This window comes from Dicentrarchus labrax, unplaced genomic scaffold, assembly GCF_905237075.1.
Source record: "Dicentrarchus labrax unplaced genomic scaffold, dlabrax2021, whole genome shotgun sequence".
Taxonomy (NCBI): domain Eukaryota; kingdom Metazoa; phylum Chordata; class Actinopteri; family Moronidae; genus Dicentrarchus; species Dicentrarchus labrax.
The window spans coordinates 28,276,315-28,302,303 of NW_026136720.1; the positions used below are offsets into that span (position 1 = coordinate 28,276,315).

General features: G+C 41.1%; 2 protein-coding genes across 7 annotated transcripts in view; one reads left to right on the top strand and one right to left on the bottom strand.

Annotated features, from left to right (window-relative positions):
• Positions 1-67: 67 nt before the first annotated feature.
• Positions 68-6,756, top strand: si:dkey-238o13.4 (uncharacterized protein LOC560780 homolog). Its single transcript, XM_051383338.1, has 6 exons — positions 68-340; positions 1,210-1,317; positions 2,518-2,657; positions 2,923-3,019; positions 3,490-3,614; positions 5,378-6,756. Exons 1-6 carry the CDS (start codon positions 256-258, stop codon positions 5,552-5,554), a joined length of 732 nt encoding a protein of 243 aa, XP_051239298.1. The 5' UTR covers positions 68-255; the 3' UTR covers positions 5,555-6,756.
• A 5,487-nt stretch (positions 6,757-12,243) lies between these two features.
• vps9d1 (VPS9 domain containing 1) overlaps positions 12,244-25,989 on the bottom strand; it is a 30,493-nt gene continuing 16,747 nt past the window's right edge. The window contains exons 13-18 of one of the 6 annotated variants that reach the window (XR_007881344.1): positions 24,361-24,566; positions 23,576-23,660; positions 20,324-20,428; positions 17,220-17,336; positions 15,159-15,306; positions 12,244-14,370 (exon numbers count right to left, since the gene is read on the bottom strand). Coding sequence is in view for 3 of the 6 variants with exons in the window: in XM_051383188.1 (XP_051239148.1) it covers positions 19,705-19,873; positions 20,324-20,428; positions 23,576-23,660; positions 24,361-24,566 (565 nt within the window). In the remaining 3 variants the exon portion in view is untranslated. The other 5 variants (XR_007881345.1, XR_007881343.1, XM_051383189.1 and 2 more) reach the window with 5 other exon arrangements.

Below are 25,989 nucleotides of genomic sequence, written 5' to 3' on the forward strand. Positions count from 1 at the left end.
TTGTCAGTTTTAATCTTCGAGAAAACACACATACACACATACACAGTGCTGGGGTGAAGACAGCGGTGAGCCTTTTACTGACCCGCGGGCGTGGCTTCTGTGACACTGGTAGAAGGGCGGAACTGTGGCCCCTGAGTTTAATTTAAAGCATCCTGGGATGACCAAGATCCTCTGCACAAGTCAGCAGCTTCACTTCCAGCGGACTCAGTCGTGTCATCCTCCATCCTTCAGCAGGTCTGGGCAGCTGCAGCCAGCATGTCAAACTCGGACAGGGTTGTGTTAGCTCTAGGAGGAGCGGGGACAGTGGGCTCTGGGATAGTTAAAGCACTGCTGGACAAAGGTAAGCCGCCCAGGGGCCTCTTGGGGACAAGAAGTGAAGCCAATATATTCTTTGAAGCAGGAAAGATATTTTCTGTAAACTCTGATGACTGTGGATACAGTTTTACGCACAAGGGTCGGATTTTACGCAGTGGAATTCCATAGAAATAAACTGCAGAATAGACATTTATGACTAGTTTATGTCCATTTAGTACTTTCTGAGTATTTTCTGGTTTAGAATTGTTAAATGACTGGTTATCAATCCGATGTTAATGGAGCGTCTGCATGCATTAAGTCTATCAATTTTCGCGCTTATCTCCATGTGCGTAATTCATCCATTCATTCATCCGATAACCAGCTATTCGGCCTAAAACGTACAACACTGTACATTCGGGTGCGTAATCTTCCGATTGGTTTCCATGCGTGTCAGAAAACATTCATCAACATCCAACAATTGTTCACACAATGTTTTTCTGCCATTCCTTACAGGAATTGATGTAAGCACTAGTTTCAGACTCTACACTATAATTCTTCTTCTATCTTATAAATTGATATTTTATGGTTGGAGGTAGTTGAGTGTGAAATTACATTGAATCTTTGAGTTTTGGTGCTGTTTCTGTTCAAGAGTTATTTGGGTTACTGTGCTCTGTCTGCACGCTGTGATGAGAGTGCACTGGCTTTGGATTGACAATGCATGTCCATAGCTTTTCTGTTTGAATTGAGCAGAAAGTTACCATCTGCTGCTCTGTTACATTTATCCTTCTGATGACCTTGATAAACAGATTAGGATAAATGATTCATTTTCATGTGAGAGGGATTAGTCCTACTGTGTTTGTGTTGTGTTTTTGTCTGTCTGCACTATAGATTAATATATCTGACGTGTGTGTGAAGGTTTCAAAGTTGCAGTGATCTCCAGGGACAGCAGCCGGCTGGAGAGACTGCGATCATTCGTCTCTTCCACCACAAAGGATAACCTCACCACTATTGTGGGGAATGTGGGTAAGTCGGGTTACACATCCTTCCATTCATCTACATAGCAGTCTGTCATCCATCCATCTGTCTGAACACACCACATGTGCGGTCCCTCCTGTGGGTGGAGTGGGCATGGGACAATATGACAATTTCATGTGATTATCCTGGATAAAATAATGTGATTCATGATATCATGATAATCACCAAAATATACTTTTTAAATCTTTGTTTGTTACACACAAAACAGATGATAGCAGACTCTCCAAAAGGCATGGTGGTCTGTATCAAATTCCATCCATTCAATAATTGTTGAGACATTTTAAAACCTAACCAACCAAACCAACGAAGGCATAGAACACTTGCCAGTCAGAGGCAGGGTAGGGCAGGTGTTAGGCAGGTGTTTAGGGGTGTGTATATAGACTCATCAGGAGTGGGCGGTATGCAATAAGAAGTAAGGTCTGAAGTCTACTGTGCATCTATTGTGGGGTCTTTGACATGAAAAAGTTTGGGAACTCCTGGTCTAGGACAGCGATTCCCAAACAAGGGTATTTCTCCAGTGGGGTACATGAAAAGATTGTGGAGTACTCAGTTCATTAAAAAGGTGCGTGAAAACCTAGCAAGATAGTTATCTAAAAGTAATGGATAACTGGCTAACCCTTACCCTGACAAATAAATGGTTGAAATAGCCAAGAGTAATGGATAAAAAGTTGAAAAAGTAAGCTAAAAATTGATAAATGGTTAAAACATCCAGCTTGTGCCACAACTAGTACAAATTCAAAGTTAAACAAACTCAAACACTGACAGTTCCACATCCAGTTTAAAATCAATTCAGATGAACATGATTGGAGGTGTTGATGAAGAGGTACTTGAGTTCATCCATCAGGACTGCGGGGTGGAGGCAGTGGTCTCAGAACTGTTAGAGGCAAAGAATTTTATGGCAATTTGCACTTCAGATATGGAGATATTTCACTGAGTGAATGGAAATTTTGACCTGCTGATGCAGCTAAATGGAAAGTCAGGGGACCACAAATATTTGTTAAAAAATGTCAGCTTGGATCAAAATGCTGGACCGACTTTCATAGAAAGCTGCTTCAAGCAAAAACTCACTATCAGCCTTTTTAGTAGTCTAACCACAGTCACACATATCGGTCTAAAATGCTGTTCTGAAGACCTTACTCCCCCTGAAGGACATTATCAGTTGGACCTGAATCCTTCTTTCTGTTCCAGGGTCAGAGGAGGGAGCAGAGCAGGCAAAGCAGGCCCTGCTGAAGGCGGTGGGGAAGGTGACGGACATCGTCTCCTCTCTGGGCTTCAGCTGGTGGCAGGGGGGACCACCACACACCCAGACTCTCAAAGACCTACACTGGGTGAGCACACACACACATAAACCAGCTGATTTTAAGTTTTCATTGCATTCAAGTGAGCCTATATACAATTGATTGCTTTTAATGGGTATACTGGTGGATACTGGTGGCAGTAAAAGTAGTCGTAAGACAAGTCTCAGCAGAAGTTGTGGTAAAGCTGTTCTGGAGAACTCTCCTATAACATCATGTCTGAATGTTGCTTCTCCTGCGTTACGAGAAGGAAATTCAAATTCCTGTCTGATTATTTAATCTCCTGTCAACTCTCCAGGTAATTGAGACACTACTCTTCAGCACATTTGTGTCATGGAAGGCCTTCTTCCCCTTGGTGAGGGACGACTCCAGCTGCACCTACACCTTCATAACAGGTGACTCCTACAGCCATTCATTTCTACTAATGGCACCGCCTCTGTCAGATGTACGTGACATGGTGGAGGAGTTGCTTGTCTGCATATGAGAAACACTGAGAGAACCAAACGGAAAAGCTGTTTTTTCTACATACGAAAGAAAAAGGTTAATGCAATAGTTCAAGCCAGTGTACTTCAGGCTTGTACTAATAGTAAGCAGGAAGCATGATTTGTTAATTAGACATGAGGACCGTATTGGATTATTATTATTATTTCACGCACTGAATCCTATGGTCCTATGATTTCAATATTAACTTAATTAAGTTAATCAGAATCAAAATAGTAAAGTTGAGTGCTGAATGCTAAACAGTTATGAGTTTTTTTCATAGTCAAGAACGAGGATTGCTTTGCTTGATTTGGGTCTACAGTCACCTCAACCACAACTCGATGTGTCTGTATATTTTTACGCCTTCTTTTGTTCTGTGCCACAGGAGGAGCAGGCGAGAAGCTGCTGATGCCTGGTACAGGCTTCCTGACAGTAGGAGCTGCCAGCACTCTGGCCTTCTGCCAGGTACTACGAGAGGAGTACCCCGAGGTGCCCTGCAAACTCAACCAGGTGAGACTTTAATGGGATTACACTATAAGACTTCAGGTAACAAAGCAATGAATCTGATATTTGACTGTTACCTGACCTCAGTCTCATAGCCTCAGACCTGTTCGTTTAGTTCCCCCTGAGCTCAGTGTGAGATTATAAAAGAAATCCTACAGTTTGTGGCAAGATCCTGTTTTTTCACATAGAGCAGCCAGAGGCTTTAAATAGAAAATTCTTTGTTTAACATAATTGATATGTATAAGTTATCACTTTGATATGCTACATGCCGCATTACAACTAAAACAAACTTCTCTTTTCACATAACGCAAGTTGAAAGGAGAAGTCTGAAAGTCTAAGTGAAATTAAATTGCATTTTTGTCTGTTACAGCATACATATCTGCTCTGTAAATCTGTCAATGTCTTGTGTTCTTGTGTTGTCAATCTTTGAGAAATGTATCTTTTATATTTTTTGGTTTCATAATGGCGCCCCCCTAGTTTTCCATTCATTTGACGGAATACTTTTTCGATAGCTGTCGGCTGAGACAAAAAAGAGCATTTCCCTAATGACCCTTTTAAGGGTCAGTGTGTAGGATTTAGTGGCATATAGTTGCAAATTGCAACTCCCTCAATTCACCCTACCCATACAAGTGCAAAGGAGAAATTACACTGGCTGTGAAACTTGCAAAGCTTGTGAAAAAACAGAAAAGCAATAGCCCTATCTAGCCAGGACACTTTTCGAATAGAGCATACTACTTAAAACATTATTTACAGAGACCCAACAGTTCCCACCATGAGCAAGCACTTGGCGACGGCGGCAAGGAAAACTTCCTTTTAAGAGGCAGAAACCTAGGACTGACCCGTCGGCTCTAGGTGGGTGGCCATCTGCCTCGACCAGTTGGGGTTAGAGAGAGTAAGGGGGGGGAGACAAAGACACAAGAACAACAACTATACTAATAGAAATGACTGATGATGATGATGATGATGATGATGATGATGATGCGAAAACAGCCACAACGATGGGGGCCGGTGGACAATAATAATAGTAACTATAATAACAATAGTAATAATAATAATAACACTAATATCAGTGATATTAGCAGTGGGGGTCAAGCAGGACCATGGCAGGAGGCTCCACCAGGATCCATGACAACCTGCGAGACGAGAAAGCACAAGAACTCCAGGGAAGAAGAGAAGATAGTAACATGCATAAATGGAACATGAATGAGTGCAGAAAGAGAGAGAGAAGAAGAGAGGAGCTCAGTGCATCATGGGAAATCCCCTGCCAGTCTAGGCCTATAGCAGCTTACCTAAGGGATGGTTCAGGACTCACCTGATCCAGCCCTAACTATAAGCTTTATCAAAGAGGAATGTCTTAAGCCTACTCTTGAATGTGGAGAGGGTGTCTGCCTCCAGAACCACAACTGGAAGCTGGTTCCACAGGAGAGGAGCTTGGTAACTGAAGGCTCTGGCTGTCTGTTCTGGGCTACTGTAGAAACATGGCCGTTTAACATGGTGGACTCCATAGCTCTGGCGATAGATCCTCCTAAATGTTACACACTGGACCTTGTGCAAACATCACATCATGTTTTCTGAGCAGAGGTCAGTCACAACAAATGAACTGATAAAGAACCATTTACTTCTTCTCCAACCCCATGGTGTACTTCATTCGTCCATTCAATCATCTCATTTATATCCTTTGTGTCATTCTGTCCCTTGGCTTCCTTGCTTCTCCTTGTGTCCTACCCCTGTCTTCATCTCTGCCTTCCTTCATTGATTGGTCCTGACAGGTGAAGATCAACACAGGTGTAGGCACTCCAGAGCGCATGGCACCTGGTTACCTGAACCACCTGGACCTGGGCGAGGCTGTTTCCACCCTTGTGGAGAAACGAAACACCTCCCACACCGTCTTCACCGTCAACTGCCCTGCAGACTTAAAAACTGTCCTTCTGGAGAGGAACCTTTAGACTTGGAAAACCGTCCTCCAGCCCTACCTTGTTGTCACAGGGACACATCTATACTTCTTCTGCACCCACTCTTACCGATCACTGCAGAAACACATTTACAGTGTCTTTGGTTCATTTCTTTTCTTCTCCCACAAGTCTGAACCCCATCCATGCACAGCTTTATGTGAGTTGGCTGTTGTTTCAACAAATACTGTATATTCTGCTGCCTATTCTCTGATTGTTAGCAACTGTATACCCTGCATGTGCTGTTGTGTGATATGCCTGTAAAAAACACAGAGGATTTGTAATACTCACCTTCTCATTGTTGCCTACTTCTGTACAAATATTATCACACAGTTATGTTCTGTCTTCATCGTTGGAAGACCTGATATCTAATATAACACCACCGTTGTCCATGGATCTGCTAAATATAGTTGGTATAAAGCTAAACCTCTTAAGGCCAAACCATTGGACTGAGCAAGAAAAGACAACTTCATAAGGTACCTTTAACATCTTGACCTAAAGTTTAAAAGTACATCATGGTTGAAGAGTAGAGGTACTACAGCTCTTACCTTTGACCAACGAGTTGAGATATTTAGGACCTGATAGGGAATGTTATATACCAATCAGCCATAACATTCTGCCCACTGACATGTGAATCTGGTTATCATGGCACCTGTCAGTGGGTGGGATATATTAGGCAGCAAGTGAACATTTTGCGTGAGGATAGGAGCGACTTTGACAAGGGCCACATTGTGATGGCTAGATGACTGGGTCAGAGCATCTCCAAACCTGCAGCTCTTGTGGGGTGTTCCCAGTCTCCAGTGGTCAGTACCTCAAAAGTTCTCCAAGAAAGGTAAAGCGGTGAACCGGAGACAAGGTCCAGGCTCATTGATGTACGTGGGGAGTGAAGGCTGGCCCGTGTGGTCCGATCCAACAGACGAGCTACTGTAGCTCAAACTGCTGAAACAGTTAATGCTGGTTCTGATAGCAAGGTGTCAGAACACACAGTGCATCAGTTTGTTGTTATGGGGCTGCATAACATTCTGACCACTTGGGTCAGAATGTTAACCAAGTTTGCTTGGTAGGATTATGAAAATGTCAAAGCCTTACTGATTATGGACACAAAGGTTACACAGCATGGTTTGGCCCATTTTGCCCTCTTTGTAGATTAAGTCAAAATTTGTTTTTCTTTCAAATACCAATAAATAAGATATGTTCTATATCATTTATCCAGTGTGTTCATTGCAGTGTTTGCAAGGTAAATTTGTCTTTTTAACTAAGTCAAAGACATGGTTAATTGTCAATACGGGGACGTTACAGCACTCAAACGAAATTAATGCAAATAATACAAAGCAAGTAGGTTGATCTCTGGGGCAGGGCGGGACACATTTACATCCCCCTAGCGTGACCCGTTCACAAGCACCAACATCAACCCCCTATAGGCCCCTTAATGTGCATCCTGTTATTTAGGGCAGCATGTCCCTTAGATAAACTGAACAGGAGTTTGGAGGCCCCAGCAGACTGCATTATCAGAGGGGGCTTTGTTGTCTTGTATATTGTCCTGTTAATGCGTACATGCTTTCATAACGTTGATATAAAATTGTTATGCCAAAGAAGATGCCTGCCCTGAAGATTTGGACTACATTTCCCTAGGAACAAGCATAAGTGAGATTGGACAAGAGTGGGAAAAGCAAGAGTAGTGGGGGGTTACAATTTCTGCTTTGGGCTCACAGCTCAATTAGGCCAAATTATAATTAAACCTCAAGGGAAACCCACTGGGCCCCACTTTCTCTTCCTCTTCATCTCCTCCCATTCTCCCTGCCTGAAAAGGATACAAACGGTCAAACATACCCACACAAACGGCCATGTTCACCCTCTGACGATGACTCATCTCATTCTAATAGGAAAAGAAAACAGGCTTTTGTTTAAGGGGACACAGCCTTCCAAATGAGACTCAACAGACCTAGGATCAGTCAGAACAGAAATGTGGGTGAGAGCAGTGACTAAATTATGCTTTTTGCTAGCAGCATGGATCTAAAGATGGCAATGTCAGTCTGTCAACCACTTTACCTGAAATACCTTGTGTATTAGTTTTTGTATGACCTCAAACTTGAATGTATTAAGCGTATAAATAGCCTCTAAAATCACGATATCTGAATGAAAATGGGTTCCGTGGGAACACACAGACCACTTCATGCTACTCTCATGCAGTTTTGGGCAAAAAATATTTTTTTTGCCTGTGGTACATATTTTTGCCTGGTGTATTTGAATATTTCTGCATACTGGGGTATGTTATTGCATAAATTTGGAATGACTGGAAAGCTGAGGCACATAGTTCATGCCATCCCTGCATAAGTCAGTGCCCCATGTGCGCCACCCCAGTTAAAAAAGTCTGGAAATGCGTATTGCATATTGTTGATGTTTTTAGCATTTTGAGCATTTAGCTCAAAGCACTGCTTCACCTAGGAACAGCCTTACAGAACCGCTAGCAAGCCTTCTTTAAGCTACGAGTGACGCATTGTAAGGTTTAGTCTACCAATCTAGGACCAAAAACAACTTGCTGACACTCAAGCCTTGTGGTGAACCAACCAAGAACATGCAATTCACTTTGGATGGATCCCATATTTAATTTTAGAAATGAGAGGAGTGGTATGCAGCATTAAGATCATCAGTAACTCTAGGCTAATTGCATGGACGTAGCTCAGAGTGAATGCATTTATGCTGATACAGTGATTGAATATACAGGAGGTGACAAGCAATGGGGGGTATATGGATGGTTCAGTCCTGCCCTGTTCCTGATAAAAACACGGAGGTGATGGCAGTGAAGGAGAAAGAGAAGTTCAGTTCAGTTGGGATGTGGGTGTCAAATTGTCCCTCTGCTTGTGATTAAAAACTGGAGTGGTTGAGAAACGAGGGATTCCAATTTTAAACCAGACAAAAAACAAGCCATTATCTTGGCAGCATCTGCCTTTGGTGAGATTAGCGAGACCTCACCAAGGCAGTGTTAAAGCTTTCAGTTTTTGGGAAAACCAACACACCACATATTGATTTGCCAGGCGACACAGTCACACAGGCTGACTGACAGACTGTAGTTGGGGCAGCTATAAAGGCAGAAATGTGTGTGTGTGTGTGTGTGTGTGTGTGTGTGTGTGTGTGTGTGTGTGCGTGCGTGCGTGCGTGCGTGCGTGCGTGCGTGTGTGTTGTCCCCAGTGAGATATCATCTTTCCCTCGCATGGAGAGTCAATAGGAGTTGTAGCATTGTGAGAAAGGGGACAGAATGCTCAACAAATCAATCTATTCAAAAACAGCTGCCTGCATCCTTGTTGCTTTGGAAATGATTGATATAGGCTTACACACTCCAGAGGCTTGTGTCATATCAGCGGCCAGCTTTGAGGTTTAGGGTCAGAACTCTCAAGTCACGCTATATCCGCCAGGGTGTGTCCCACCACACCAACAGTACACACAATCACTGACACTGCAGTAAAACACTCTTGTAAACACAGATGTATGCCAGCATGTCACACAGAGTAACTCAATTATGAACTAATTGGTTCAGAATGTGGTTTTGTAAAGGGGGCCAAAGTGTGACAGCAGGATGAGAGAACATTTTACCATAGTGGCCGTGATTGGAGTAGGACAAGAGGAGCTTTTTACCATGATGCAAATTTCCACCAGGACAGGAAAGTTAAGCATAATTTGTGATGTCACAGGTTATGCTCATAGACCCTGTCCCTTAAAACAACTTTAATCAGATGAATGTGAAAACATCCTTCAAGTGGGAACTGTTGGGTCTCTGTACATAATGTTATAAGGAGTACTTTCTAGACCTGCTCTATTTGAAAAGTGTCCTGAGATAACTTCTGTTATAATTTGGCGCTATACAAATAAAACTGAATTGAATTGAAATTGAATAGTGTCAAACTCACACATACATCATTCAAACAGGACACTGTAGGAACAAGAAACTCTGGTGTTTTAATAGAGGTGGACTTTAAGGTGTAGGAGCTTTAGTAGAGTAGATGTGAAATATATAAAAAAAATTGCGAAATCCCTTATCGTTATTAATTGTTTACCTCTTTTGTTAGATTCTACCTAATTTTGTGATAGAAATCCTTTTACAGTTACCATTACCATTAGCAGATTTAAACCTTCTCTCAACAGTGTTTCAAAAGCGTCTAAGGAACAGTTTTTTTTAACATAATCTTAAGATCATATAGGTCTTTTTTACTGAAGACATTTGCCATATGACAGCTGGAAAAGCACAGGCAAAAATAATAAGATCAATGATGGCTGAATTCCATTTAGCTGCTTCATTTTCAGGGTCCTGGTGCTGTTCATGCTGGCTCATTTTCATTGTCATGGTTTATGGGACACTTCATACTTGATAAGTCCACGTGAAATGAAAAACTAATGTTTAACCCTTCAAGATTGCATCCTCAGTAATACTGTACCCCTATTTAACAATGTGCCAAAGAAGTTACAAAAACATTTCTTTGTACTTTTTTCTCACACAGCGCTATTGGCTACAGCAACAAGTCCCTCCCCATCTGCCAGGTTTTACAGGAAATACATAAATATGCAGAAGCAAATAGCACTCTGATGTCGTGTGGCTCTGCAGTGAACCCCACTTCTTGCCCCTGAAGAAATGGAGAGTACTAAAACGAAGAAATAATTGAGCAAATTTCAGACATCCTGGAAAGAATAACTGTTTTAAAAGAGGGGCCTGCATTTAATAAAATCTGCTGCACTGATTTTTTCCCCTCAAATCCAAAAATTTCAGCAATTTCAATTTCAATATGTAAGTGTGATGTTTCAATATTCTAATATAACTGAAACTGCACTGCATGCTGGTTGTTTAAACCTGAAGCACAGGGCGATGACCCCGCTGACCCAGAATGGACCCAAGGAACTCTGAAACTGCGGTTCAGTTGGTATTGGGGGGGGGACAAGGGAAGTGAACCAGAAAGGGACAAAAAGAACACACAGCGAGACAGAAAAAGAACACTGATGGAGAGAAAGAGCAAGAGAATGCAAGCAAGAGGAGGATGGCATGCTGGGTGCGGCTGTGGCTTCTGGTGGTGTTCTGACTGATTCACAGTGGCATGTTGTTTTTTCTTCTGCTGCTTTTCAGCCATGTGCCCATCACAGCCTCCTGCATCATCCAGCCACCATCCCCACGCTGACACCCTCACAACTGACAGCCCAATAAAAAAAGAAAAACATCACATCAGTTCCTGTTAGTATTGGATGTCAGGAGGCAGGGACTGTTTTTTGAAAATTGTTTGTATCTGCTGTACATTTGCTGGTAAATTAGTCCACATTGATTCTCTCCTTCCCTCAGTAAAGAGCAGACAGCCTATGTGATTTCCCATAGTTTGAAGTGCCACTGTAAAGTGGTCATTTTCTGTTTCTGAGGCTCAGACCCATTCGCCTTATCCACAGGTGACATTTTTACTTGCCTGGAAAAGCACAGATGTGCTTAAAACATGGGACGAAGAGGGGAGAAATCCAGCTTGTGGACAAACATGGAAGATGGGAAGGAACTAGATGTCGAGACTGAATGGCGGCGGCGTCTCCTCGTTAGCTCTAATTAGGTTAGTGGATCCTCTTTCCAAACTAGAGAGTGCTTAAGTTTTTTCGTGCAGGAATGGATTGAGCTCAATGCGTGGTGTCTGTTCCCGAACCTACAGTAGTTATATAACTTCATTTAACAATGCTCCAATTCCACTATAGTGACTCTTTTAAGGTCTACAGGGTAGGATTTAGTGTCATTTAGTGTTGTGTTGAGTTTCCAATAACCTGGATGTTCTCTTCTAAAATCATATTTGCATCGATATTTTTCAGTATAAATGTAAGAGAGTGAGCCATTTGTGTCTGAAAATGACTATGGGGGTTCAACTGCCAATAAGCTGCCCTTTAGCAGGTTTGGGTTAAAGGACATTCAAGTTCCAGATTCCTTTAAACTAGCTTTGAAGAACCCCAAAAAATCCAGACTCATGTCAAATTGTTGTTACGTCACATTGAGCAAGGCCAGGTACCTCACCCCCTTTTCCAATGGCGTGAACCTAGTTCTAGTTCTGGGTATTGGGTCTGAGTTGGTTCAACTCAAGAAAATCTAAAAGAACCAGTTTGCTTTTCCATAGGCTAATGAGCCACCATAACCACTGTGTACAACTCCAATGTTACAGTTACCAAAGTTAAGCTAGCTCGCTAACTAGCTAGTCAGCAAGCATACTACTAATTTCTTTCTCTGTTACTAACCTCAAACATAACAGTTACACAGTTACTAACGCAAAATTGAGCTAGCTAGCTCGCTATCTAGCTAGCTGTTTATTTAAACTACTAACTTAATTAACTACTCATTTCTCACATCAGTGTTACTAAAGCTCAACGTAACATTAGAGTTACAATGTTTCGAATGGAACATTGATGTGAGAAATTAGTAGTTGTTCTTGCTCAAGTAATGTGACATGAACAGCTAGCTAGACAGCAAACTAGCTCAATGTTTGTGAACAGCTAATAAATACATAGTTGGCGCCCCCAGCCCAGTTATTAGAAGTTTTTGTTTCAGGACTAGCAGTGTTGGTGCCACACTGGAACCAGTATTCCTGGCCTAGAGCTGCTTCTTTGGCTGTCGAAATGCTAAAAGCCCAAGTATGTTAAACCTTCTTTGTGATACATGCAGAAGAGTCAGACCACTACAGGTATTAAATGATTTAAACATTTCTCTTTATTGAACCAACTCTCAAAAACACACATTCATTATTCTCATTCTAACATTCCCATCCTTTCACAGTAAAACTGTTTCATAATGAAATGTCACATTCAGTTTTTAAATGCTATGCAAAATGTACAATAAGTCATTTACATAAATGCAGTGGTTCAGTCCACTTAAAATATCACAGCATCCATTTTTATTATATTTACATAAACATTTATTACATAGACATAAATCTGTTTTTGGTGTTAATGTCACAAAATGTAGGTAGTAATAAATCCAAAACAGTTCTTAAGACATCTTTTCACATCTTTTGGACCCATACAAAATAAAAAAATTAAATAGCACATTCAAGCAAACAAACAAATTAAACTAAATGAAATGGCAATTTATAAAACTATTTTTTCAGTCTAAGCGACACTGGAAGAAAGTCTGCTTTAGGGGTGTCTTTGAAACACAAGCCAAACATTATTTTTGCTTATTTTAGCCCATTTATTACACAAAGTGTCATTTACATACCATGATTAAAGATATTTTAATGTTTTCACACCCCTCATCTTCCAGGAGCTTTTGGTTCATTCATTCATTCATGCATTACAAACTTGACTCAACACATGAAACCTGCTTGACATTGAGATGTGAAAGACATTGTTTTTACCTTGCTGCACACTGAAGAAAAAAGAAGAAAAAAGAAAGAAAAGGCATGCTTTAGAAAAAGTTAATGTGATTTGCAGTAAAAAAAAAAATGCAAAAACACCAGAATATTTCAGGTAAACAACCACGTTAGTCTGGCATATATTTAAAACCAAACAGCCTGAAAGACTTAATTTAGAAAATTTCAAATATCAGTCAGGGAGCCAAATCAGCATGACTCAATCCCTTTAATACCATTCAACTTATATTATCCAAACACCACAAGATGGCTAATTAATTTCCAAATATACAGGTTGGCATTTTGCTCCCATCCTATGGTTGTAAATTTGGGCCACTGTAGACATCAAGGGAATCATTGGGAAATGGGTGAAAAGTATAAAATGGCCTGTGAACATCAGCTTATCCTAGCACTCCTTATATTTACGAGAATCTACCTGGCCAGAACGAAAACAACCAATCAGAGCCGAGAAGGATAGTGGATTGTTGAGTCTCACTCACACTGGATTCTTGCAAATGCCATTAGGAGCAATCAGAGGAACCTGATTGTTTCACAGATTATCTGCCTCATGGACTACTATCAGGATATAGTGAACGTTTCAGTGAATATGACAAAAGGTTATTTTAATAAACGTTACCTACTGCAGCTTTAAGCTAAATATGGAAGTGTATGCACACAGACAAGTCAAATGTTATTGAACAAATTCATAATTTCAGTCACATGTATCTGCAGTCCCCCGTGGCTTGGCTTGCAAATTGTCTTACAAGCAACACAAACACACACAAAAAGTGCAACAGTATTACTATCTACAGTAAGTACTACCCAACTTAAATGTTTTGTTTCATCTGTCTGCAGATAGAGCCTACTGTCTGAACTCAAAAACCATCATCCAGTGTAGCCTCACCCCTAAACACTTCAACACCCAAAGTGCATACATTTATATTTCTAATTCATAGTCTGTGGATGGATTTTGACACCAGTTTTAAAAACATATGAACACACACACATACACAGTCTGTTTTACGAGTTTGTAGGTTTTGTGTTAGAAAAAAAAGCAATATAAGGAAAAAAAGCCCTACAATATCGTTTACAAATATATTACCTCATTAATAAATCATATTGCAGGTTTTTCCCAAAAGGTACCCTAAGTCAACTCCAACCTCAACCACATACAATAGTCCCTTTAACAATCCAGTGCTAGTTAAAATGCCTTACAGTTTGAAAACACGCCTTTAGAGGTCCCAGCAAAGCCCCATGCAGGGGTCTGATTTGGTAAAAACCAACTCATAGGCACTGGTTTAGTCCTCTGTTAGAAACAGTGTAAAAGAAGGTCCTTCTGTTAAATATACAGTATGTCTGTGTGTAAATAACATGCATAACTTGCAGGAGGCTGCAGGTTCAGCTGTAGCGCAGCAGGGAACGTGGGAAGAACTGCCAGGAGGGTCCTCTTGCGACTGTAGCAGCCTACAACACAAAATGGAATATATTATTCTTTTTTTTTTTTAAATATAGTAGAAGAAAAAACACAAACATTTGGCTTCGGAGAGGGCCAAATGGAGGGCAAGTTGTAATTATTTTTCATGTCAGCTAGTATTGGCTTCACACGTGGGTAATAATAATAATAATAATAATAATACATTTTATTATTTTAGTGAAATGGTTGCTGCGCTAGATCTTTTTTGAGTGCAGTCATGTACTGTTTTGTTACAGGCGATAATAATGTTGAGGAAGAAATAAAAAATCACGCTTGACTTTTCTAAATCGAGACAGAATCGTTCAAGTGAGAATCGTGATGCAAGAATCAAACTTTTCCCCCACCCCTAATGTGTTAAAAATAAAAGCAATCTAATATCTGATCATTATCTAACCTAATAATAAAGCTGCTATGTGTATAACTTAGTTTCCAACGTTGGCGGCCCCCAGTGGTAGTGTTATAGGAATATTCTGGGATAATTTTTGGAATTAAATTATGTTGTCTGAAAAATTAAAATTTGATTGCTGCTTTTGTTTTGCTGTGAGTGGCTTCCCTCTCTTTGTGATCTAGTCTCTTCTGTATGGATTTCTCCATTGCCCCATAGCCATTTTTTATTTCATTTCATTTCATCTTCCACTTCCCAATCCAGCCACCCGGCAGATGAGCGAGAGCTCTGCAAAGTTAAATATTTGGCTGTAGTGGAATCATTGTGTCACAGGGAGTTTTGGGGGATGCCAGTTGAGAATGTCACATTTTATAAAATGCAATGTCATCTCACCCCGTCCCGTTGAGCAGCAGTGTGGAAACATGACCTTGGGCGCCAGACAAGCCATTCAGAGATACACTAATCCGTCAGTGTAATGACTCAGTCTCAGTCTACTTCACTTCGTCAATCCCTCCGTCTCTCACCCCATCACTCCTCATAACTGCTGGCAAACAAAGAGTGGCCTGTGTGTCACACTTCAGCCTGTTCTAAGATCAGGTCTAACAGTAAACTGACACACAGGTAATCATGTCAAGTCATTTTGGATGATTAATTTGCTCGCCTTCATGTCAGCTGAGTTTGCATCTGTGGCTCCATCACAGCCTTCTCCCAAACTATTTACAGCTCAGAAAAAAAGGAACCAAATGTCCTTCACATTTGTAAACAGCCAAAAGGAATGACACTAGAGTGCACTGCCTCCATAAGTTGCAATCTGTAATGTTTAGGTGTAGCAGTGCACAGCAGGGAGTGTAGGCATGGTGATCATGTGTTCTCGGTAGAGCTGCTTCCCCAAACGTGATGATTTGAGTCATCAGTTAGGAGGGCAACTGGTCGACTCAGATTTTGTCAGTCAAATCAAAGCTGTGTCATTGTACACAGAGTGACAGCATGGCAGGCTGTAAACTTTACAAACTGTTAAAGTGTTAATTAATGGAGTGCAGCGTGACACAGGACAACAAGGAAGGCCAGCGGCGAAGTTGGCTAAGTAACCAGACAGTGGTACAACCTCATCTGCTAACGTCCAGCTGTGACTGCGCTGTGTGGCGCTGAACAGAAAAAAAAGAAGAAAAAAGGAACGAATAAACCAGAACCATCCAACGCACTATCCCTTACGTAGGTCCCCCTTCTTCTTCTTCACTGGTTTAATATAACACATACAGTAGAATAATACTGCCATAATAGTGTAGTGACCAACAGTCAGAATTACATCACGTTTATTTATGTTTCCAACAGTTAGCATCCACAGTCATCCAACAGTTCAATCACAACCCTGCACCAAATGTATTAGTGTGTTCCAGTTTGTCCGGTGAATAACCCGGGTGGGTGAGTGGGAGTTGTTTATTTGTTGTTTTTCTTTTTGTGTTTGTGAATCAGTGTTGGACTGAACTGCGTTTGGTTGTGGGGAAAACTAAACAGACATTTTGAACTCTTGATACTGTGGAACAGTCTCACACACAGTCTCACACACAGACACAGACACACAGTCACAGACACACACACACCTTTGTGAAAACACCTATTGAAAAATGTGTCTATTTGTTTTTGCAGTGTTTGTTTTTATTTCATTGCAAGTTGCTATTGGCTTGTATGGTTTGACTTCTGGATGAAGAGCTGACTGTAGCATGGTGAAATATAGTACTAATATTTAGAGAAAGCTTAACATGACATTTTACTGCTCATGAATTTCGGTAAAATTTGTAGTTCTGTTGGTGCTGCGAATAGATGCCTTCTGTATTCTGAGACGACTGAGCTGGGACAGTTGAGGTATGTTCGATTTTCACCTCATGAAACTTCAGTGGAGGTTCATTTGAATGATTCTCTATGAAGTCTTTAAGCTGCAATAACAGATTGTGTTATCTGAATCTGTTAAGAGATGGCACTATTCAGGGGAAAGAGGACGGTGGAACTGCCACTGTAAAAGAAAATACCCAGAGTTTGGTAAATTAAGATGATGTTAAGCATGGAGAAACACTCAGCGAACAGCGTCTCCATTTTCATTCTAATTATTCACAGTTATCCAGCAGAAAGTTAGTGTCCATATGTTGCCAATTTCAGTAGTATCCCAACGTGTTTACTGACATTTAAATCCTGATAATGTGAAAAAAGACTAACTAATTGAACACAGCTTGTATCTGTATTTGACAACCTGGAAATGCAAACAGGCTGTAAAATGTTTGGGTGAAACTACGATGGCTTGTGAAGAAACAGAAAGGTCCTATCTATATAATTGGAGAGGTTTTGAGTAGGGCTGGGACAATCGTTTTAATTTACTTAATTTTATTAAAATTTCTGTGATTTTTCCGTTTTAATGAAAAGCCTTAGCTTACTCAAAATCAAGTATGGACTCTCCTTTACCTTTTTCAGGTGAGCTTGTCTGCGGGAAGATGAGCTCCTCCTGTGTGCAGTGACTCAACATAGGCCAAGGCACTCTGCATGGAGGTGAGACAGTAGCCTTCCTCTCCTATCAAATAGCTGAAAAGGAGAACAAATGTTAGCTGGCAACAAGACATCTGTAAGTAAAACATGATAAACACGGTGGTGATCTCTTCCGTTAATTTGAACTTTTTGATGTTAAAGAAAACTAAGAAGTCAAATAGGGACACAAACAAAAACAACTTCATTCTGACAGAACTAAACAAAAATCCCAAACATCTAAGCACATAATAGAACACCAGTTTATTCATTTTGCTGAAACCACATCTGCTTTTTCCTGTAGTGACTAAAGGACTAAACATCTCTGCTCAACCTTGATCTCATTAGTTTGTGAAAGAGATCGTTAAAGAGAGCCGTTAAAAGGGTGGGCAGCATTAAGAAACGAAGGGAGTGATGGATGGAAGGTTGATATGTGAGTAGAACAAGTGATGAGGGAGGAGGTTTGCTTAGAGACAGCAGACGAGAGAGAGCGAGAGAGAGAGAGAGAACAGGGCTGGAGAGCAAGTCAACTCTGGCTGACCTTTGACTAACGAGAGCAAGACACGAGAGAGACTGCAGCCAGGACGCTGCACGGACGGACACAGAGAGTGAGAGGCTGAGAAAGGAAAGCAGATAAGAAGATGCTTATCCCTTGAATGTGGTCAGTAAATTATCAATAAAAAGGTAGCTAATGTGGCGTTAGCTTGGCACAATACCTTAATGTTTATTATATGGAGTATTCCATTATAGAGCCGCAATGATTGGCTGATTAGCGGTCAACTATTAAATTAATCCCCAACTATTCAACGATCATCAATTCAGTTACTTAATAAATAAAAATGTCCAAATTATCCGATTTCAGCTTCTCAAATGTGAATATATTTGTTTCTTTAGTCCTCTATGACAGTAAACTGAATGGTCAAAACACCTTGGACTGATCAGTATTTTTCACCAATTTCTGATTTATTTCTGATTTATGGACCAAGCAACAACAAGTGTCCCAGAAGTGTCTCTCCTCTCTGCTCTGTGTAGAATACGAAGCTAGTCTATTTTTGACGGAAGCCGCAAACCCACTCGAGTCAAGCAGCACAGAGCAGATTGCACTGGCAGGAAGTCACACACGGAAACAGCATAGAGAATCTGGTCAATTTGCAAAACAAAGTACCGCATAATGACTCCGGACCAAGTTTAGATCAACGTTAGATTTTAAGTGGAGGAACACACCGTTTTGTAAACTTTTAAGGACAAAATACACAAGTAAACAACATATGGCAGGCAACACGGTCTGAAAATGCCTTGCTTCTGAAAGGATATTGCGGGATTTAAAGATACGCGGATTACAGAGTCAAACCACGTTGCAGACATGACATCATCTTCGAGCCTGGAGAAGCAGCAACAAAACTGCTGATGCAAACCGTAAAAACAGGCCAGCACACCAACATTAATTAACAGGTAAGTTAACTAAACGCAATGTTGTCAAGCCAACAGAAAACCTGTGATAGGTTCTGTTTTCTATCAATGTTAGAACAGTTTTTGTTATTGCACTACAGAGATTTATCTGTGCTGTGCTTTTCTTGCTGGTTTGTGGATGCACCAATCAGGGTTTAGCAACCGTTGAATCAGAATCTGAAGACAGTTGGTGGGTTGTTTAGTTGATCAAACCACACCCACACAGTCCTGAGTGAGTAGGTCCTGAGTTTCTGACTGCTAAACTCTTCATAAATCATACCTAAAAATGTTGTTTATGAACTTTAAACAAGATTCTTGCTTATGTAGTGATTATGATTTCAGGTGCCCATGAATTAGTGTTGAAAAAGTGTTTTTATCTTATATGTCTTGCGCTGTACGTCATCTATACAGGCTGGTATTCCGGCCCAACAATAATTAGATTTAGTCATTTCCTGAAGAATTATTTTTTTAAAAAAGGTTGATGACTCATCCTGCACATGGATGCGTATAGTAATTCTGCTGTGTGTTCTCACTTTTTTTTATGATACTGCCAGAGTGGAGTGTTTTTGGGGGGAGAAAATATTTTCTGGTTTTCCCACTGATATACTCTGGTGGCTCAGCTTCAACTTTATAGAGTTTTTGAGGGACAAATATCTTTAGCTACCGGCTGAAGAAGCTAACTGCTAAACGTATCTGCTGTTAATATATCAACCCTCTCATAGCGTTGTGGCACGTCTTGGTTCCACCTCTCCCTTCACTTGAACCCTTCCAACCCACTGAACTACATAAACATCAAGTGGGACTTTATTTGTATTTTTATAGAGAAGAAAAACCAAATCCCAAATTTCCTGACATTCCTTTGCCACTGCCAATCTAACCAGCTGGCTTTTACAACCCACTGTTTTTATGGCCGGGAGTGAGTCTTGGGTGTGGTCTGAACTCACACGCAGTGACACTTAGTGTGATGTAGTACCTTGACTCAAGACCACGAGCCGTTCCCAAACTGTTGGTCTGTGTTCAACCCATTCACTGTACATAAAGATGGACGACATGACAGCTCCCCAATAGTGAGGCCAAAACATCTCGATCTGCCCCTGGTGGCTGGCTGCAGTAACCCCCCCAGGTTAGCAAATGGGACATGGGTTAAACTGTAAATCAAAGTACACGTCAAATAAATATCACTCAAAGATGGTTTCTGTCACTTTAGGTATTTTACATCTCCTGGATCGAAGGATCCCTTAAATTTGGTTATTAAAATATTGTGACAAAGATCTCTACAGAGCAAGACATTGTTAAAAAACGTGCCGGTGCTTTCTGGTTGACTGACATATTATCACCATATGAAATTGTTATGGTGACTGCATCAGCAACAATTGCCTAAATACATATCCAGCAGACACAGAGCAACATTGGCATTCATTTGGAGTTTTGTTTCTGGCCACATGATGACGGTAACTGTCCAACATTCACTCAGTTTTTAGCTCTGAGAAAAATATCTGGCTTTTTGGCTGCTTTTGTCTGTCACAAATGTTTTTGTGCATTTGGTGCAAACAAAGGAGATGGGTCATTCAGCATCTTTTTCCATTATGATGACTCACCCTTCATGAATGAACTCCTCCAAGGCAGCGCATTCAGATACCAGCTGAGGACACTGGGACCGCAGAGCCACGAAGGACAGGATGGGCAACAGGTCATCTGCACCGCTGTCAGAAGAAAGGAAGAAGGAGTCGATGAGATCAAGCAAAAGAGGAAAACAGAATTAAATAAATAGAGCAGACGGGGGAGAAAATAGAGTGACATTTACAGAGTATGATGGCATGTGCTCCCCGGGGGACTGAATGGAAACTAAATCGAGAGTAGCTCTTAATGGGATGCGTGTTCAGGGATGGAAATGATAAAGCTTTTTTTCTCTCACTGAGATCTGTTGGGAGGACAAATTGCAGCCGGGGAGATGATGACAGCCTGATAGCATTCTGCCTGTGTGCAGACAGTGACCATTTGTTTATCGGGACTCACACGCAGGGCTAACTGCTTGCTGGCTAGTTTGCGTGAGAAGGTAAGTTGCTGGCCCCCGACTGACCCGGCCGCATGCAACTGGATATTCTCCTCCTGCAGGTTCTGGAAGGTGTGGACAGGCTCATGTAACCACTGCTGGACCTCACACGCACAATCGCAACCCTGAATTATAATCTTCTGACTTCACTACTGTAAACACACACATCGATTCTCTCACACGAAAACTGGTGTCTCTGCATTCCAAGGATACAATGCACTCTTCCCACATGCATAAATACTGATTTCAGTGGGAAGATTAGGCTCTATTATGGGTTTGCATTCCAATTGAGGAGAGGATAAGTGGACACAAGTCAGAAAAAAGCAGAAACATGCAGAGGGGGCTAAATATTCTTAATTAAGATATGGAAGGAGAGGAGACCAGTTTAGCAGCACAATAGAGGAGAGAAAGGAAAGGGATGTAGACAAAAGCACACAAGAGAACAAATGAGTTCCTAGTTGGTCGAGGACAAAGAACTGACAAAAATGGTACTGCTGTTCATTGAATAAAGGAGGGCAGCGAGTACAATAAAGTGCGTTTGTGTGTGTGAGATTGTGAATTAGACATTTAAGCGTAAAGGGGTGGCAAAAAAAATAAGCAGAAACTAGGTCTGCACAATTTATCCAAATCACTATATGGCCACATGCAATATCTAAATCCCAGTAACTGTAGTTTTTTGATGAAAGGTAAAATGTGACATTATAATGAAGTACTGTAGTGCTGCAGAGATTCCCTCGCCTACAAATCTTTTTGCGAGGGGTGGCGTCTGAACGAGGAGCCCTGAGATCCTGGCTAAAATATGAAGCTCAACAGGTTCAGAAAAGCTCAAAATCGTAGGTCCTTCTTTTTAGTATGATTGACTAGACTGTCAGCAGAACACTGCGATTAGTTATAAATCCACTTCCAAATTCTAACTGTCAGGACATGACCAAAAACACTGAGTCACAGTGGCACACAGAAAGGAAACCTATAGTTAGATGACTAAGATAAGCAGTGACATGTGGGCATGTACTGAGTTGCAGATTTCAGGCAGGAAAGTACACAGTCACACATACTCTCTTAAACTGAGCTTAGAATCAAAGTAAGACTGGAAATTTTAGTTTGCTTCTGAATTAAAGTGTTACTGAATTTGAACTGCGAGGGGCCACTGGGTAGATTATGACACTGTAAGAATGAAATGGAGCAGTGATCAGTTAGCAGGTTACCTTTGAAAAACGGTGTGAAATGCTGGTTTTGATTCATTATTTTACTTAGGATATAATCTGCAATTGTCTTTGATGAAAATCATTGCAGCTTGGCCTGAGATGTCAGACATGATTGTATTCTTGGTCTCCAAAAAATAAACAAGGAAAAGAATAAATCGTCTTCTGTGGTTTGGCCCTGTTTGACTCATGTTTCCAGGTAACAAAACAAATTCCACACGGCGCAATTCAGCTTTCATTTCTTGGACCCACAGTTTGTTACTAAGCTGTATATTTTAGAGTTCACAACAGTACACACAAAAATCTTCAACGTCACAAGTTTTTTGCATACAAAGCTTTGAGAAGTGCTATGCCCGGTCAACTCTTCTACTCCGCCGTCTCTAATCACTTCACACAGGCGCCAATACAAGGAGACAGATATGGAGCAGGAGACATGGCCTCAGACATTCTCAAAATAACATTAGTGGACCCAACAAAAGAGGAAAAAGGGATGAGGACAAGAGTGTATGAAAAAAGACAAGATATCAAATAACACAAAACACACAACAAAATAAATAAATCATGCTCCTTTCTCCAGACACTGGATGTTTGTGTGTTGCATTGCCCTCAACACAGATGACTTACACAAGCATTACTGGAGCATACACATTAAACCCTTTAAATGTTGGTGACATATCCCAACTGATTAAGCCCTAGTAAAAAAAGTGTCTAACCTTAACCGAACCTACTGGCTCTCCAGACAACCCAGTAAATACTCCTATTCTAGGACTAAGATCCCCACCCAGTTTGGAAAAAGAAATACTGGAATACTGATCACTTTGTTTACTTGTGTGTTTACTAGCATCACTGTACAACTGATGCAAACTTACAGATGAGAGTTAGGCAGTGACAGGTGACTGCTTTCTCTCTTGAATGTGAAGCAACAACAAGACACATTAAATTCTCTGTGTTTCATTAAAACTTTGTCAGCACACAACAATTTAGGTCCACGGTGCACTGCCTGTTCTCCATAATCGGTGCTACAACCCACTGAGCCTTTGTCTGACTTTGTGCATCATCATGGATTCCTCAAAACCTCCATCTCTTTTCTTCTCTTCCCCAAGCCCCTTATTGGACCCTGGGTCTGTTCCAAACCCAGACAGGACGACCCACTTTTAGGCCTGGCCAGGAAGGGGCACTCTATAGGGGGGCAAAAGACCTAGGAAATCCCCTGCTGGGGCAGGCTTAGCAGAGCACTGATGAGTCCTGACAGGGCAGCTACCAAGGCAGAGAGCCCTTAAATGATGTTTGGGTACTGTCACTGGGCTTTGGGGCAGTGTTTCTCTCCCCATCATAAGCATGTGGAGAAAGGGCTTTTATTTTGAAGTTTAATGGAGGTATACTTCGGAGGAATTCTACTAAAATTATAACTCAACCCCCAACACTCTACACTGTTCCGTACAATGTTCTTAATCATCAAGGTGTTCAGTGTAGTGTATTGGGTTTATTGTAGGGGTCTTTTTTGATTTCCATTTTCCATTAAAAATTCCAGCATAAAGTGAGTGGTTTAATATTTTCTGCAGAGACAAACACTTCTGAGCAGATGATTTACTCACATGGCAGCTGTTTTAGGTGTAGAGTCCACCTCATGAAGACACCTGTAATCCTCAGCACAGGCACAGATCAGCCGTAACGTCCGAACTGTAGGGAAACACAGTAGAAATATGTTAACCCCTGTCCTTGGACAAAACTTTAAAAATAGATACAGAAAGACAGCAATGACGCTCTTAAAAGTGGTGTGTTAAGAGGGAATTTAGTATAGTCTTTTCATTATGTTTTCCTGTGAGTTTTATAATGTGTTTTAAGATTATTTGTTTCAATTGAACACATTACGTGTCATTTTAAATTCATTCAAACTTGATTTTTTGAACAAGAGACAGTCCTACTTGCCCCATTATGATGCGATAGGCTAACAGTGTTTCTTACAGGTCTGACTGTGCTGACTGAAACTCCACAAAAAAGGATTGAACAGCCCCTGCTGTAATCTAATGTCTACTGTGATTCCTCTTTTAGTTTATAGGTGAATAACGCCTCCTGACAGCCTGCAATTGGATACTTACTTGAGAAATTAAGGCTTTTTAATACCTTCTAAGGCTTTTTCCTTTAAGGGAACTGACTTCAATACTTTTTAAGACTTTTCAAAGCCTGCACATATCCTGAAAAAAAGAAACTATCTGAAGTGACTAGGAGAACAGGCTGTAAGTCTGAGGTCATGGTACGCAGCCAGAAAAGGGTGGATCGCCTCCTTCGGGGTTGAATGAACACACCCCAGGAGAAGCTATCCTGTCCTGAAAGGCAGCCTTTGTGTGATGAAGAATAAAAACAACGCAACCTGACTCACCAATACATTCCAACTTCCTCTGTGGACAGCGGTCTATAATGAGAAGCCTAAGCTCCTGAACAGCAGACTCGTAGGGGTAGGACCCTTGTAGTGCGCCAGGGTCCTGGGGGAACAGTTTCAAAGAAACCCCGACATCTCCGGGTGAGATGTCCCCGTACAGCTTCATGCTTGTCTCAAAGGCCTGCTCCCTTTCCCTGTGGACCTTCCTGAGAAAGAAAGCCAAAGGGTACCAGACAGAAAACCCAGGCAGGGAAAACATCTCAAAAATGGCTGTTTGTAAGTGAGGCACACTGCCAGGCATTATGGAAAGAGGAGGCAATATAGCTGCTGTCACTGACAATTTTTTTTTCATGGGTACAGATGAGTCAAGCATTATATTTTTGGCAAGATGAAGAAACATCAAGAGCAATCTGATCACAGGACGTTAAACAACAAAACAACTAACCAAAACAGAAAACTCATGGGGGTGCAGGGGTCTAATTTCGAGTGGTCTGGGTATTTGTTCAATAACAATTAGCTGTTTTTGTAGGTGGTAGGGATGGATTGATATTTTCTTCAAGGCCAATATGGATATTAGTAATCAAAGAAACCGATAACTGATAATTGGAATCAATATATATTTGTAGTAAAAACTAAAATCTTCCATCCAAATTTAGAATTTTTTGAGGTACTTGTACTTTACTTGAGTATTTTTAATTTTATGCTATTTTATACTTATTTGATAACGTTACTCATTTTGCATATTGACAATATTAATACAAAATATAAAACTAATACATTAATATGGATTCATCTATTTTTTAGTATTAGTATATTTTTTGGGGGCTTTTATTGCCTTTATTATAGCAACAGCTGAAGATAGACAGGAAAGGGGACAGAGAGAGGGGATGACACACAGCAAAGGGCCGCAGGTCGGATTCGAACTCCGGGCCGCTGCAGCAAGGACTCGGCCTCGGTACATGGGTCGCCAGCTCTACCCACTGAGCTATCTGGGCGCCCAATATGGATTAATCTACCCAGCAGTATAAAGTAATCAATATGAGCTCCACCGTTACCAGTGTGTGATCTTGTGACATGCAACCATTCAGATGGTGCTGTGGGCGGGGCATTGAGCAAAATCACAGAGGACCCCCTTTTCCACCAAATTAGTTCTGGTTCTTGAACCAGTGTCGTTTGTTGCAAACACCTCTAGCCTGCCTGCCTATCAACATTTCCTAAAAACACAACTCTGGCCTGAAGAACTAAACTTTTCATTTAAACGCCTTTAGCAGTTCACTGTGAGTAAATCACAGTGAACTTGTCAATCTATCATTTGTCCCCCAAGTAACTGACGGCATCATTTTGATTTCAGATGGTTGGCTATGGGCTCCGACCGAACAAAACCAGTCCAATCACTTCTTAGTTACCAACATCAGTATTTATGTCTAAATACTATGCGAAACCAAGAGGTCCTCTTTGAGAATATGAAATAGAGAAAATAGCACATTAGTGAATAGTATTGCAATATGTCCTGGGATAATGTGAAAAGAGGTATGTGTACATTCACAAGTCAGTAATGGTCGTAGTATTAATTTCGGAACTCAACTGATAATTTTCAAGCCTCTATTGGTGTAATGAGTCAAGCCATCA

What these genes read in the sequence shown, in the direction of transcription:
- si:dkey-238o13.4 (XM_051383338.1), top strand. Translation starts at nt 256, where the DNA reads ATGTCAAACTCGGACAGGGTTGTGTTAGCTCTAGGAGGAGCGGGGACA. An exon ending in TAAAGCACTGCTGGACAAAG is followed by an intron (nt 341 to 1,209) that starts GTAAGCCGCCCA and finishes GTGTGTGTGAAG; the next exon opens with GTTTCAAAGTTGCAGTGATC. An exon ending in CACCTACACCTTCATAACAG is followed by an intron (nt 3,020 to 3,489) that starts GTGACTCCTACA and finishes TCTGTGCCACAG; the next exon opens with GAGGAGCAGGCGAGAAGCTG.